Raw genomic sequence first — 16225 nt, forward strand, 5'->3', positions numbered from 1 at the left:
TATTGCATCAAAAAAAGCAACAGACATAGGCAATATATGCAACATTTGAAAATGAATGTGTCGACAGAAACACGGAGACATGCCAAACATCTTTCTGGAAGAAATCTCAGGAGACTGTGAGCAGGTTGAGGAGGAGCGTGGAGAGTGGGGTGCAGGGAGGGAGATTTTAATGTTCCTTTCTGTGCAGCTAAAAGTCTTAATCTTATACGTGTACTTTTTAATGAAGATTGTATTTATTTATTTTTAGAGAGGGGAAGGGAGGGAGAAAGAGACGAAGGGAAACATCAATGTGTGGTTGCCTCTCACACGCCCCCTACTGGGGACCTGGCCTGCAACCCAGGCGTGTGCCCTGACTGGGAATCAAACTGAGGACCTTCTGGTTCGCAGGCCAGCACTCAGTGCACTGAGCCACAGCAGCCAGGGCACATGTATTACTGTTCTATTAGTTTAGTTTTTATCATTAGAGAGGGTTATCTAGGCAGGGAGATAATCAGATATTCTCTCCCTTTTCTCTGCAATTAAAAAATATCCTAAAGGATGTTGTATTAAAAAGAAAAAACGAAACACAACAGCAACTCAAAAAACATCCCAGGAATTATGCTCCTGGCAGTAACCGCAGACAAGGGAGCCTGGTTTACTACCCTGATGAAAATGGATGAAAAAAACAACAGACAAAATATAAACACACACACACATTTTAAATGTGTTACCAAGTTGGCAAATTCACAAATAAGTACTAATAGGTGCATCTTCACTAGAGAACATGAGAAATATTCTAAAGCATATGTTTCAGATAAAAGGGGGTATGACTTCAGATGTTAAGGTCAGAGACGCAGGGAGGAAGGGTGAGAGAAGTGAGCAGCGATCCCAAGTGCACTCCCACTGGATACTGTGGTGGACTCTGACCAGCTGAGACTGGAATTTGCACGGAAGAACAAAGGTCCAGCCCTCACTGAGATACTCCTAGAGGAAGAGAACGAAGCGGGAAGACTTCCCTCCCCGAATACTGAGACTTGTCGAGTTAACCTGAAGCCAGTAAACAACTAGCAGGGGAAAAGCAAACGGACCGATGTATGGATAAAGACCCTACACACAGGCCCTTGCGAACGTATGGAAACCTGATCTATGAGAGAGGGCACTACCGACCAGTGCGGCAATGGATGGTGCTGAGACGCGAAAAGCAATAAAAGATTAAAATTTACTGCATTACATTAAGAGTTTTTGTTCACCAGCAGATGTCATGAAAATACGACAAGCTAAGAGCTGGGAAAAGTACTTGCAATTACGCACTGCTGAGAAAGCAGTAGCATCCAGAACAACCAGAGGATCCCCGCGGGCAACAGAAGACAGGCCAGAAGCAGCAGGGACAGCGTGGCGGATGGGGTCTGACAGGGGAGCACACGCAGAGGTCCGTACACGCAGCGACAACACGCCCAACTTCCTCGAGCCGGCGGGGTTTCATCTCAACTCTACAACTCAGAGCGGGGCTCATCGTGCAACTGCCCCTCCGTCCAAACGTGAAGCCGCGGTAACGAGGAGGACTTAGAGCAGGAGGGGCCCTCGGCTCTGCTGGCTGGGTGGGGTTATGCCGCTGGTTCGGAGGGATCTGGTGTCCCTGGGTCAGGGCGAACCCTGCACACCCCACAGCTCTGCTGTTCCAGGGAACTGCTGGCGTGGGGGTCAGGGGGCAGGCAAGAATGTGCAGTTCGGTTCGTGACCACGCAAAGCTGTCCGGCGACCACAAACCGAGCCCTGCGCGAGAACCCCAGCCCCTGCGCGGCAGGAATGAAAGAAGTCCGCGCAGCAACGCGGATGAATCCCAAAAACGCTGCATGAGGACAGCAACCAAGATACATGAAATCGGGTTCTGTTTATGCAAAGTTCAAACACAGGAAAATGAAACAACACGTACTGTTGAAAAATACACACAGAGGTGATGCACTGAGAGAGAAAAGTGGCAGAGTAAAGCAAGATCAAGGAGAAGGGTTTGCTGGGGGAGGGGTGGTGGCGCAGGAGGAGGGACGACAGGACTGGGGGAGGGGCGCCTGGCGTTCCAGGGAACCTGTGATGCTCTGGGTCCTAAACCGAGAATGGGGTGCGTGGAATTTCGCTTCAGGCTTTAAGTCATATAACACATTAAATATACCTTTTATGTAGACAATGCACTTCACGGGGAAAAAGAGCACACAGGTCCTTCTGAACACAATGGAGGCCAGACCACAGACCGACAGGAAAGGGACTTATCGACGGATTTACAAGGCGATTCCCTAGCTTCCAATCCACTGTGTGTACCTTTCTCAGAGTGACAAATCGAGACAGCATTCAGTCGAGCTTAGAAATAAGCTTACAGTAAGGCACCAGAAGATAAACACGGCCTCACACGAGAAGCTACAAAAAGCTGGAGTGTCACATTGTAAGCCGCTCTTCCCTGCCTCTTAAGTAAAAAACCTCAATTACATAACCCGGTTAAACAGGGAAAGGCAGAAGGCAAGACTCAGTGCGAAGAGGTGACACCATCTGCCAGAACCAATTAGGCCACAGAAATGCACTTCCAGTGGCGGAGGCTGACCGTGACCTCTAAAGCATACCGGAAAAACAGAATTCTTCTGCCGCAGACACTGACCCGGCTTGGGAAGACGGACACCCACCGTCAGCTGCTGTTCGTGGTGCTGAACTCTCCCGCGACGCAGGCCCCCTGCTCACCTGTGTTTGACCATTTCTTGATCGTGGCAGAAATGACTCAAGAACCTCGCGTAGAACAAGTGCATGACGGCGTGCTCTTTCCCGCCGATGTACAGATCCACGGGCATCCAGTAGTCGGCCAGCGCGGCACTGAAGGGCCTGGGGGAAAGAGGAACGGTTGTTTTCTAAAGGCCTGCTCTGCCGCGACGGCGTGAGCGAGACGGGCGGACGGTGATGCGCATACGCCCTTGAATGAATCATGTCAGGGAAGACCAGGGGGTGCCTCTGTAAAATATAATACGAGAAAATCCTTATATAACAAAGGAGGAAAAAAAAACCCAGCTCAATGTTAATTTATAAAATTTATAAAACCTGTTTCAGAAGCTATTCCTGACATAGTTTAACGAATGCAATTTTTGTATAAAATGAGGATGAGAAGAAAACATACCAGTGGAAAAAAAAGCTATTTCTGTACAATGCATATCTAAATATCTAGATTTATTTTAATTTTTATTATGATAGAAAAATTGAGATTTCAAGTTCTCACCAATAGGGGGCAATGTATCATTTGTAATGGGAACTACCATGTAGATACTACATGTTCATTTTAAAACAGAAATGCAATCTTATTTTTAAAATGCAGACAGCCGGCAAGGGCTTGTGTATGGCTCCTGAATGCAGTGAGCAAATTTAGGGTCACTGTCGGAAAAGAGCCCCAAAACTCTCTCTCATGTAATGGGGATTTAGTCCACAGAGACCCCAAAAGTAAGGTGTGCTCATACTCCGTCCAGGCGCTCAGATGCTGGGAGCAGAGGAAACACCAGTTCCCTCTGTTTGCTGGCTGGGACCCTTGGAGGCGTGTGTCTGTGAGTGTGCAGAGGTGTGTGTGCACCTGTGAGCTGGGGCAAGGCTGGCTGGGGCCGGACCTCTCCGTTTCCCAGGGAGTGTCTCCCTGGAAGCCAGCCGATGGATCTGTGCTCCACGGTTTCACAAACACCCGAGAGTGCTCCCTGCCCCACCCCACCCCCCAAGCATGGACCTGGCAGCTCCAGCTCCAGCTGAAGCAAGAGCCTGTTGCTCAGCAGACGAGCCCGTCCAAGCAGCACGTGCTGGCATCTCCCTGCAGTCTGATCACCTCTCCTCCCTCCAGTCCCCCTGCCAGCATGCCAGTAAACGTAAAACCTTTCTTCTCCCTTTGTGAACAACGGTTCCCCAGAGAAATCCAACTGCTAACCCAGCTGCCAGAAAACAAAAGGAAGTCAGAGCTGGGCCACAGCCCCAAAACAGGTCTGGCACAAATGGGGGGCTGAGATGCCTCGATAAGGAAATATGTGATTCTACAATCAAAGGAGGAAAACAGCACATTTTTATACGTGGGCTGCAAGGTTTTGGAATAATTGTTCTCCCACAGGCAGGAGCAGGCTGGCAAGGCCTCTGAACACAGGAATATTTTTGCAGTTTTTCCTGTGCCCTGCAACAGTTCTGTTCTCATTCTCTCTCTCTGCCTATCTGCCTCCTGCCTCTCTCCTTTGTTTACCTGCTTTCTCAAGGAAACATGCGCACACCGCTGAAAACCAAAGGGCACCGAAAGGTGCACAGCTCAGAATGGTGGTCTCCGGCTCCTTCCCCCACCTACCCCTCCCCCAGCCCGCCCTTGGCCCTCAGGGTTCCTGCTGGCAATCACTAAAGATACGTGTAGACTCTCTGTTGATTATCAATTTTAGATGTTAACTGTAGACTGCATGAGAAGAGGTGACGTTTTATAGCTCTCAGAAACCCTCCCTGTATAGTTACATCATTAATTTCAGGTAAGTAAGTAACATTAGATCTTCAGAAATGCCCAAATGCGGGCCAATGCGGGGCCGGGGGTGTGGCTATAGCACCTCCTCCTTTTCCCCGAGTTTTATCTTTCTCGTCCTGGCGGCTTTCTTGGCCGTGAAGAACCGAACTCCATCATCTAACAACACACTCCCTTTACGAGATCTGCTTCAAGGGGCCCATGTCCCAGCAGCTCCATCAGGAAACCCATGCTGTCCCAGAGGGAGCGGAGCGGGGCGGCGCCACCTCTGCCTGACCTGGGCCTCCGGACCGGCCAGCTCTGCCCGGGGCTTCCTGTCGGCCTGGCGGAGACTTTCTCAGAGCTGCACGGTGGTGGTCTGCGGCTCTTCCTGGCCGGCCCCCGTCCTTCCCGCGCTCCTTCCCCGGTGTCGGACCGCATCATGGTGTGAGGTGCTCCCCGCCGACCCCTGCTCCCTCACCCTTCACTCTAACTGTGTGTGGGCACTTCCCCCATAAGCCTCCCGCACAGACGCACAGACGCACACCCGCGGAGCCGGGCAGGGCCCGCCCTCACTCCCTACCTGTGCGGGTTGTGAGGGTCTGTGTATCTGAAGTAGTACCAGGCAGAGTCCACAAAGGTATCCATCGTGTCTGTCTCTCTCTTGGCCGCTCCCTGGCACCTAAGAAATAAATGGAGCTCATCAATTGGTTTCTTTTAAATATTAATGCAGTTTTTCCACCAGCTCTTGAGAAAGCTATGGTAATTAGGAGGAATCTGAAATGTCATAAGAACAGTGCCGCGCCTGGAAAAGACCATGTGGAGAAAGCTCGCTCTTTTGTCTCATCTCCTACACGATGCTTTAAAGAAATCCACAAGACAAAAGTTTCAACCTTGAACAATTACAAGCCTTACTCTCCACTTCTCCGAATTTAACCTGGTAGAAAACCGAACAGCCTGAAATAAGACAAGTGTCTTCTTTGCGCGTTAACTTCTATTTCAGGCGCGTCAAGACTGCCTTCAGCCAGTGCTTACTTTATGACGCTTAAGAGGCAAATCAATTTATGAAGAAAAGTTGAAAATCAGATGTAGCCAGATGCTGCACTGAAACATGAACTTTTAAAAAACATCTCTGCTCCAGGGGACGGGGTGCAGAAACCCACTGGGGTGACCCTAGAAGACAAATCACCCTTGAAGCCGGAGGGCAGAGCACGCTGCGGCCGACTCCTCCCACCTCTCGGGAATCAACCGGGAGCGCCGCCTCCCCGCTCCATGACAAGTGGTGTCGAGGAGGTACCCTAAAATCAGCCCTGGGTGTGGGTGCACACGCCGCAGAAGTCGGCAACACTGCAAACCGGAAGCCCCCTCCAGAGGGCCATTCAGCATACACCTACCAACGTGCGCTGCCTACAGGCAGGCCCCTAACAGGAGGGCAAAGACAGACCTCCCGGTCAGGAAAGCCAACGGAGAGCCCAGGTGTGGGAGGGGCTGAGCAGAGCCGGCCATCCACACCCTAGGGAGCACCACGCAGGGCGGGGGCCGGGTTACGGTGCCACCGGGCCCGACTGCTGAACAGGCTGTGAAGTGTGTTCCTAGGGCGGTGGGCCTGGGGAGTGACAGAACCGGGCGCCCAAAGCCTCAACTTCTAGGGTCCTAAGAGAGGGTGCCCCCTGTCAAGCTGAGCCGAGGAGGGGGCTCAGCTCCCGGGAGGGCCCCTCCAGGCCTGGGCCAGCAGCGGATGGGCTGAGTGGCGGCGAGAAGCCACACGGCAGGACACAGCTCCGACTCCAGGCTCTCCCTTCGGACACATGGAGGCGGGACCAACCCCCCCCCCACCAGGTGCTGCCGTGGACAGTGAGTTCTCGGTGGTTCTCGGAGGACGAGGAGGGGCACGAGGAGCCCCAAGAAGCGGTGAATCTTCTGCTGACTTGGCGTGCAAGGGCTCCAGTCTGGTTTTCACTTTTCAGTAGAGGAAGGGCTGCGCTTCCATCTCGCACCTTCGAGGCGGTTCACACGGGCTTCACAACCACCACGAAGGAAAGAGCCGCCCCTCTCCTCCCACTCATCACGTGGACGTGGCTGAGCGGGTCCAGCAGCCCCAGGTGTGAGGGGCTGGGCCCTGGGACTCCCCGGAACCCCCTGCACTTCAGCCAGGGGGCTCTCCCCCGGAGAACAGTGGTGGTCCCCGGGGGTAGGAGCCTATCAGAGAGGCCCTCCAGGAAGTCCCGTTTCCGGCCCCAGCGCTGCCCTAACACACTGGTCTCATCCGTTTGGCCCTAAACGAACGCCAGGTCTCTCTATTCAGAGGGCATTCTGAGTGGTCCTGCTGGACTGACAGACAGACAAGCAGCGCGCTGTGCTGCTGACTCCAACGCTGGCCACTACGGAAGAGGTGATTCGCTGGGGGGGTGGGGAGGGTGGTCGGATGATGGTGACGGCAACCTGAGTATCACTACCGCCTCCAGCAGTGGCGACACCGACCCTGGGAGCAGGCACGGATCTCGCTTCACAGGCGTGACCTCATTAACCCCCAGGGCCCCCGGGGGTTCCAAGGTGGATCCCACTCAGGACCCCATTCTGCAGATGAGTGACTCAGGTTCAGAGGTCAAGAAATCCACCCAAGGTCTTGGAGCTCCAGGGTAGGAGACCCACACCTGTTGGGCCCTGGTGCCTGTGGTCCTCGCCATGGCGCTGCCTGCTGGGCCACACTGGCCCGGGGGCTCTCAGCCCCGGCTGCTCGGTGGAACCGCCCAGGGCGCCCTGACCAACACCAAGGCCGGGCCCTGCCCTCCGGGAACCCGCAGCCGGCGTAGGGAACCTTGCTCCCACGAGGAGGCCTGCCTGCCTGCCGGCTGGGAACGGGGCCTGAAGACCAGCATCCCAGCATCCCGGCAGGAGAGCCCTGTGTCACTGCTTATCAACAAAGAGGCGGTGTTATTTCCCTCCAGGGCCCATGTTTCTGTCCGAAAATGGCCCAGAGCTTCCTCTGTCCCTGCCTCCAAGCCGCAGCTCCACCCTCAAGACCGCCTGGGTGAGGGCCAGGGAGGGCTGCCGGCCAGGCGAGGTGGGAGGACGGGGTCTCACTGGGGTTCACTGAACGCAGGAGCCGCCGTGCAGGACTCAGTGGGCTCGTGGAGTATTCTGAGCAGCCCTTGTGGGGGTGGGAACCGTTTCAGAAAGCAGAGCCCAGAGAAGTCAAGGAGCTTTCCCAAGGCCGCCCAGCCGGACGGGCCCGGCCAGGACTGGCACCCAATGCTGTCTGGCTCCCCAGGCTGAGGGAGGGGGGCGCTGCCTAATCACCAACCGCAAACCCCACGCCGTACTGGCAGGGGAAGGAACTATTTCCAAGCACCCTCATCGGGATCTACACAGCAAAGAAAAATGGCTTTTCCACAGGAGGACGACGGCGAATACTGGAGCTTGGTCACTCTTTACGGAGTCAGCTGGCGAGGCATCGTGAAAACTACATTTGCAAAGTGGGATTATGTTTTTCTGTCAACTCTCTGGCCTGTCGCCCTGGCTGGTGTGGCTCATTGGCGGATCGAGTGCCGGCCTGTGAACCAAAGGGTTGCTGGTTCGATTCCCAGTCAGGGCACGTGCCTGGGTTGTGGGCCAGGTCCCCAGTTGCCAGGGGACGTGTGAGAGGCAACCACATGTTGATGGTCCTCCCCCTCTCTTTCTCCCTCCCTTCCCCCCTCTAAAAAAGTAAATAAATAAAATCTTAAAAAAAAAAGTAAATAAATAAAATCTTTAAAAAACCCCAACGGTCTAGCCCGTGGCAAATGTACCAAAGAACGAACCCCTGAGCACGCTCGCCGTGGCGGCTTCCACTCTGGCCCTTGTGATACAGTGCCCACCGTTACCGCGGCCACTGGGAGCGAAAACCCTACGGCAGAGAGGAGAAAACGCTTCCCCTCATCCCCACGAAGCTCTTGGGACGGCCCCGTGAAAGAGCGGACCGTCCGTCAGACAGCTGTGGTGACAGTGCGTGGCTCTCCCATCAGTGAGAGCAGTGTTTGTGGGAAAGACGCAGAGTGACCCGGCCGCTCCCCCAGCTTGGAAGGAGGGGGAAGAGGGCACCCAGCACAGTGGCTGGGCCCCCGACTCCCACCCCTTCTCTCAAAGGTCCCAAAAGACCGGCAGCGTTCTTTCCAGCCTGGCAGGAGCACCAGAACAAGGGTGCAGAGGTAGCTCCAGGGAGAAGGGGTCTGACACCCCAGCAGGGGGCTGGGCCGCAGACACGGCCGCAGCCGGGGACGCGGCGCCTCACCTGGGGCAGGGGCAGTTCACCCACTCCGAAGCCGTGGCCAGCGGGGAGCCTCCCCTGCCCGTGAAGGAGGTGATGCTGGGCAAGGTCACGGGCAAGTCCTCCAGGGGCACGGGCACGGGGCCGCAGGCCGGGCAGTGGACCATGGGGATCGGCGTGCCCCAGTACCGCTGCCTCGAGATCAGCCAGTCCTTCAGTCTGTCACTTGTCACGTCGCCGCCCACTCGCATCCTCCGGGCTTTCTGAGTCAGGGCGAGAAACGCTTCCCGCCGGTCCATCCCTGTGAACTGAGAGGGAGGGAGGTCCTGTCGCCCCCGCACAGGAGCAAACAACCTCCCCACCCCCGCCCGCACGCCACCCCCCAACCCCGGACTGCGGGGTCACGTGGTCCTGAGCACGGGCTCCCGTGAGCCCTGCCGGCCTTCGCCTCCCGAAGGTGATGCGGGAAATTACACTTTATGACTGTGCTGAATAACAATGGACATAATTTCTGACCCTGAAAGTGCCCCTTTTCCTTCTGATTTTAAAAGCAGTGAAAACCTGTTGGGGGACCCTGGGCAATGCTCCACAGGCCGTCCAGTGGGCAGGGTGGCCCTGGTTCTGGGGCGCCCCGAGCGCCGCCTGCCCCAGGGACCACCAACCCCAGCCTGTGGCTGCCAGTGAAGGACTGCACGGTGTGTAGTTTTCACGACTGCTCCTCTGCTGGGAGGGGGGAAACTTCCGGAGAAGAAAAACTCAGTATTGCCCCAAAGCTGGGAAGAGGTCAGGCAGAGGAAGGACCTTGGGGCCCCAGCTGGAAGGACCGGACCTCTCTCTGGTGCCTGACGCCTTCCATTGTACACCCGGCAGGGCAGAGCACCAACAGCAGGGAAGGGAGACTCTCTGCCCGCCCCGCCCACCCCTGCCCCCATGCTTTTCTGAGAAGGAACCTAACGACCAGGTTCGAGCTGGACAGCAGGCACAGGCACCAGCTCACAGAAGGTGGTCCACCCACGTGCTCTGGGCGGGGCCTGCCCTTGGCACTGGGCCCGCCCCCAAGGAGCTCATAGTCAGGAGGCGTAAGGAATCAGAAAGCTTCACTATGTTTATCAAAAGCAACTCCTTTCACCGAGGCCCTGCAGCGTCCCGGGAAGCACAGTCTTCCAGCGGGACCCACTTCCTCCCCGGGAGGGCATCTCCCGGGTCCCGCCCTCCCTCGGGCCTCTCCGTCCTGGCGCACGTGCTCGCAGGCTCTCCTGAAAGTCTCCCCTGCCCGCGCATCGTCACTGTCTGCACCTTGCAGAAGCGCAGGGATGAAAGAGAGTTCCTGGAACAGGCCCTTTCTCTCAAGCAGAGGCGTCCCAAAATAAAGCTCAGTTACTGTGATAACCGCACTGTTCTAGACCCGGGTTCTCCTGAGAGCTGAGACACTTCTAGATCTTGAAAGAGAACGCTACTTTGCGGTTGCAACTTCAGAAACAGGGCTGCGAGGCTGTCAGGCGCGGGGACGGGCTGTCATCTGCCCCAAAGGCCGACGTCTCATGAGACTCATGTCCAGGTCACGAATCTCGACGTAGGCGCTCAGGCTCAGGCCGTGGGCACCCACCTCAGCAGAGCCGCTCAGCCTCTCCGTGCCGTCTGGCGCCGTCTCGATGACGTTGGAGTAGGGCAGGCCCAGCCTCTGGGCCACAATGGCATCCTCTGGGCTGGTGCTGGGGATTCCTACCGAGAGGGGAAGAAGCACAAAACGCCTCCTTTGCAAAAATGCCCAGATCACAACAGAACCGCCAGCACTGGCCCTGAGCTTTAGTGTCTTCCAGGGGACGCCCTCTTCTCTGTCCAGGATGGAAGCTGTGAGAGCACGTCACGCCCCCGGGGACGGAGCAGCACAGACCTGGAGAGACCCACCTCCCCAGCACAACCGGTTACGCCCGTCTTGGTCTCGCTTACATTTTCTTCTTCTGCTTATTTCTTTTTCAAAATAGTTGCAATGCGAACCCATACGCTTTGGGGTGCTTTTTGTCACTGAAATAGGGAAGCACAGGTCTCGAGGGGCAGCCACTTCCTCGGCCTCCTCAGTGACACAGGACAGTCCCTTCCCCTTGGAAGCTGGCCGGCGCCTCCGGCGTGTCCCAGCACCCAGAAAAATCCACTCGGCCGGGAAGCCAGAGGCTGGCAACTGGGTGTCCTCAGACTGCGCTTTGCTCCTAGAGGCGGCAGTGCATTCTGAAGAGACATTTGTTCTCTGCCCACGCATGCCCTCCAGGAGATGGAGTTGAGCGCTAAGTAAATCACTCATCCCGAGACGGCCAGGGCCTGCTGGGCCGGCCTCGGTGGTTCGGAGAAACAGGTTTTTCGGTGCTTGGTTCTGCAGGGTGGGGCTCGAGCAGCAACCCTGGCCTTCACCAGCAGTGTCCCCCTGGCAGCTGTGGCAAACAAAAAGGTCTCTAAAGATGCCAAATGCCCCCAGTGGCCACCACGCCCCTGGGGGCGGGGGGGGGGGGGAACTCCTGCTGAAGGGTCAGTGGCCAGGACTGCTGGCGTCCTGGTGGGAGCTGCATGCCGTGTGGCGTCTGAGAGAGGCCGAGCTCAGGGGGACTATGGGAAACGCCCAGGCCGGACCCCCGGGAAAAAGCAGCTGGGAATGCCGGCCTTGGTGGGGGTGGGGGCTTCACGTTGGGAGACGGGCCCTGGGGCTCCTGGGCAAGATGGAAGCCCCGTGGCCGGTGCAGCAGGTGAGACCACTGACAGGACAGTGAAGGGAGCCCACACAGGCTCCCAGTGACCCCGAAAGATGCTGCAGGCCAAGGTCAAGCAGTAAACCGCGCCACACAGTGTTCGTGGTCGGGAAGGAAAAAGAAGAGTCGTTCACCACCCTCCGGAAGTGTGCAGCTCGGAGTAATGAGGGGTGACACCCACACGCGGGTTCATGACACAGCCTCGTCTGGCCACACAGAGGACGCTCTGGGCCACGGCGGCGGTCCCCTGGGCTTGGGACACTGTGCGGCGTTGGTGACGTGCGGGGGGGACGCCAAACCTGCCGCTCCCTCCCTCTCCTTTGATTTGTTCCTGTTCCTAGAGAGCCGCAGGCAGTAACTCAGAAAAACTGCGGGAAACCAAGACAACAGGAAAAATGATTTCCCGAGCACGCCTAAAACATCAATTTCTTTCCCCTTCACGATACTCAATTTGTGTCAGTAATGTGACGCAAAACACTGAAAGGAATTTGAGGGCAGAGGCCGCGGACGAGCTGCCCCTCAGCTGCCATCCTGGGTTCCCGCCCAGACCCCTGGGCGGGCGCCGACCCCGGGGTCGCTCACGGGTGCGTGTGGCTGCCGAGGACGCCCGGTTCACGGCCCTAAACGCGTCGTCGGTGTGCCGCTGTCCCACGGCCCTCTTCTCAAACAGCCTGCTCCCGTCCGCTTCCTCCAGGAAGCCTTCGCCAGAACCCTGGCCCGCGTCGGTGGCCGGTGCATGGGGCCCCCGTCTCGGGGGCTGCCAGGGTTCTGAGTCCTGAAATGGGGTTTTCCCTCCACCTGCACTGCTCCCCGAATCACAGGTGGGAGGGAGTCTCACCAGCCAGCTCTTCAGGTGAGACCCGCCGGCCAGACGTCTTTTGTTATTCTCCATAGCGACTGGCAAGGTGCCATACAGTTGGTGTTTTCAAGTGCAGTTTGTAAACAGGGGCGATTCAATGAAGGGGCACCCGTTCTTACAAAGGGGCGAACCGGACCACGGAGTCCGCAGTCGGCTCTCCCCACTGACGTCCCGGGCCAGTGTTCTGACTTTAAGCTTATACACATGTTATCCCGGTTGTGGTGCAGTAGCTACTCACCTATTTTTGAGTCCAGAGAGCCCTCGAAGTCAGCTTCGGCCACGACGACGACAGGGACCTCCTGCTGGGTGAGCATGTTCACAGCTGTCACGGGCGTGCGGCAGTCTGGAAATAAGAGCGAAGGCCTGTGGGTGGCAGTCGGCCGGGGCCGCCCGGATCTCGGAGGAGACGGGCGAGAATCATAAGCATCTGAACTCCCGCGTGTCGTGCTAACAGTGTGTGCTGTGAAGGCTTTAGTGGGTAATTCACACCAGTGGGAAATCAAAAGATTAAACAAACAAGCGACAATGTTCGTCCATGCTCCTAAACAAAGAAGTGAAAATGGCGTTTTTACTTTCCAGATGGTGGAGAGAAGACATTCCCACCACCCCCCTTTTCCTTTTGAAAGACACCCCAAGTAGACAATTGAATGAGCAACACAGAAATCTACCTACGGTAAAGCTGGGAGACACCCAGAATTCCAAACCACAACACGGGAAGGTGGACGTGGAGGAGAGTGTAGAAAATGACTGGGCAGCGATATTTCCAGACAAAGTCAAAATGGTTTCTTCCCGAGTACTGTTCCTTAGGAGACACTAGAGCGTGTGCCCCAGCAAAATGAAGGGGTAACTCAAGAAAGAGACAGACACGGGGTCCAGGAAACACAGGACCAACACAGGACAGAGGAAAACGTACGTCCACGCAAAAATCCGCACGAATGTTCACGGCAGCCTCATTCGTGACAGCTAGGGAGTGGGAACCACCGAAATAACCGTCGAGTGGCGGGTGGACACGCAAACTGCGGTCCACCCACGTGACGGAACACCATTCTCACGCCGCGAGGAAGGAGGCACTGGTCCGCGCTGCGACACGGGCAACCCTGAGAACATCACGCTCAGCGGGAGAGCCAGTCCCACACGGGCCAGGACCGCACGGTTCCGCTGGCCTGAAGTGCCCAGAACAGGCCGAGCTTATGCAGACAGAAAGTGGGTTATCGGCTGCCCCAGGCTGGGGGCAGTGGGAGGAAAGGGGGGGACCACTACGGGGTATGGGGTTTCTTTGGGGGCGGGATGATGAAAATGCTCTAAACCTGAGTGTGGTGGCGGTTGCACGACTCTGTGCGTGTCACTAAAACCATTGAATCATACACTTTCAGCGAGTGAATTCTGCAGTATGCGAATTATGCCTCCATAAAGTTGATACAAGAAACATATGAAAAAATGTAGAGTACTGCATTAAAGGGCTGGATTTCTTTTATCTTCCCCGTAAAAATTATGAGTTTTTAATTAGAAAAAATAATTGGTCTTTAAACTTAAATATTAGCAGATTGGTAATGATTGCATGGTAGCAAAATAAATGTTACACCAGGTCAAAATCTGCTTCTTGAACAGAGCGCTACTAAAACCTGAAGTTCCTGACTAAGCCTGGTTTCCCCACGTTTCTCATAAATCACGTGCAGGTGACGCGACGCTGGAGGCCAAGGAGATCAAGGAGTCCGCAGCCACCGAAGCGCCTCACACAACCAGCAGGTAACACCTGAGCACGCCCGCAGTCACAAAGGGAATATTCTGGGCGAAAGGGTGCCCTGAGCACGCAGGCCACCCGCTGCCAGGAAGGCAGGTCTCCCGTGCCTTCTCGAAAAGCGGCCACATGGCTTCCGTTCAGTGGCCAGCAGAGCAGTGAGTGCCCTGTGCCGTGGTCCCCGGGGACGCTCGGTGGAGACAGGGCTCTGTGGTCACGCAGCAAGACAGGCGCTGCTTGACTCCTGCTCCCAGGCAGTCAGGGTGCACATGAGCACAGCTCAGCTTCTGAGAAGCCCAGCAGCGAAGGAAGCCGGCCGGGGGTTTCGGTTTCTTCCAGGTTCGGGGAGCAGAGAAGCCCTCCGCTCCCTGGAACCTCCCTTTGCCAGGAGAAACAGTTGGTCTGAGAACAAACTATTTTCTGCTCCGCCCTGTGCTGACCCTGTGGAGGGAAGGGTCAGGCAATGGTGAACAATCCATTATTCAATGCTCTGCGGCTTCCAGAAGACAAGGCTCTCGCTCTCCGGCGTGTCAGCGACAACCCTTTAGAGAGACCTCATTTACTCGTTCCGCAAACAAAGTGCACTGCACAGACCACTGGTGACTCAGCGCCCGCGTGAGTGGGTCCAGAGCCCCGGGGTTTGACCATCTCAGCGAGTATTAGGAAGCAGGAAAAGACTCCAGGAAAAGCCAGGGCAGCTTCTGGAACCCTGGTGGTATTTCCCTCCTGATGCTTTCAATGGCTTCCAGTTCCTATCAGGTTCTTATCACATAACAGGATGCGGTCAGTGGTGGCCAGCTGAGAAGGGAGGCGAGGTCAAAGGGCGCAGAAAATGCAACGCCCAAAACTCTCCAGAGAGGGACCTCACTTCCTGCTGTCCTAGAAGAATCTGTGCCGAATTACGGGATGGTGGCAGAACCCGGCACATTTAGACAACGACGACAGCAACCCAAGCCAGAAGTCAGGGGGTTAGCTCTCTGTCCTTGCCGCCTTCTGAAGGGTTGGCACAGCGGCCCCCCACCCCTCCATTCTGACCCCCGCTGCCCCTCGGTCTCCACCATCCCCTAACTAATGGGGACACTGGCCCTTGTGCCCCACTCTGCCACTCAAGTGCCACCCTCCTCCTCCTCAGAGCCAGTCACGGCTGCCGGCTGCCCCGACTCCCCGGGGTCACGGCTCTAACTCTGGTCCCCCCTCAAAACCTGACGCTCCAGGACAAACCCAGCTGCCAGCCAGCTGGCGACGGTAACAGATGATGTTCGGGTTTCAGGCACAACCCCCGAGGCCACGGGAGGTACCAATCCATCTTCTTACGGCCACTCTAATTCACCTTCTGGGAAAATTACATTATACTCAGCGTGATCTGGCCTTCCATGATTAATGCCGTGTCAGATGTGAATTCATCTAGAGACTTTGAATAAACTGACATCCACAAAAAGAATGTGTCCACTCTGAAAATGAGCACTGTAACGTTTAGAGTCAAGTGCGATGTTCCAACTGGAATTATTTCAGACATTATTCAAAAGAGAGGAGAACGCGGCTAATGGGTCACTCGGGGCCGGCCCGAAGCGGTCAGGGCCGGGCAGATGCGCTGGCCCCCGCCAGTCAGGGAGACACTGCTCCTGGCGTGCTCCTGGTGTGTGCTGAGTCACTTCTCACACATGAAAGTGTCTTAAACATATATGGTGCTTTTCACGCCGGGAATGCCGTCTTTTATAACCCATTAGCTTGCTCACTCCCTGTTTGTGTTGCCTCGTTTTAATTTGTGCCCCCCCCCCCAAAAATCTATGGGCTAGATGTTTATACTTTTAGAAATTATTCAACCATCGTGCCGAGGACCATCAAAATACTCGGGACAGCAAAAACGGTGTTTTCCCTTGAAACTACACAGTGGAAGATCCTGAATTTTTTTTTTTTTTTAGTAGAAAATAAAACAGAGAGAGAGCTGCTTTGGGCCTTATAAGCACGCACGGAGATTTTAATTCAGGAGTCTTTTCTCAGTTTCGATCTACACCAGCGAAAGAGACGAACGAAACCCAGTCACGCGTGTCCTGCGCCGGACCGATGACCCCCGGGAAGGTCATCTACGTGTCCCCGAGGGCGCAGTGTGTCACGGGCTCTTAGGAAGTGGTGGCTGGTTTGAACCCCGGCTTTCACGCTGTAAGGACACCATCAGAAGTCGAAA

General features: G+C 55.8%; 1 protein-coding gene across 1 annotated transcript in view; it reads right to left on the bottom strand.

The window, feature by feature from the left end:
• Positions 1 to 16225, bottom strand: part of LARS2 (leucyl-tRNA synthetase 2, mitochondrial) — a 104361-nt gene that overhangs the window by 26665 nt on the left and 61471 nt on the right. Inside the window, exons 10-14 of the mRNA XM_045857243.1 lie at positions 12541 to 12645; positions 10312 to 10427; positions 8730 to 9013; positions 5043 to 5141; positions 2704 to 2841 (exon numbers count right to left, since the gene is read on the bottom strand). Of these exons, the coding sequence (XP_045713199.1) occupies positions 2704 to 2841; positions 5043 to 5141; positions 8730 to 9013; positions 10312 to 10427; positions 12541 to 12645 (742 nt within the window). The remainder of the gene's footprint in view (positions 1 to 2703; positions 2842 to 5042; positions 5142 to 8729; positions 9014 to 10311; positions 10428 to 12540; positions 12646 to 16225) is intronic.

This window comes from Phyllostomus hastatus, unplaced genomic scaffold (assembly GCF_019186645.2).
Source record: "Phyllostomus hastatus isolate PE091 unplaced genomic scaffold, TTU_PhHast_1.1 phas_scaffold_129, whole genome shotgun sequence".
NCBI lineage: Eukaryota > Metazoa > Chordata > Mammalia > Chiroptera > Phyllostomidae > Phyllostomus > Phyllostomus hastatus.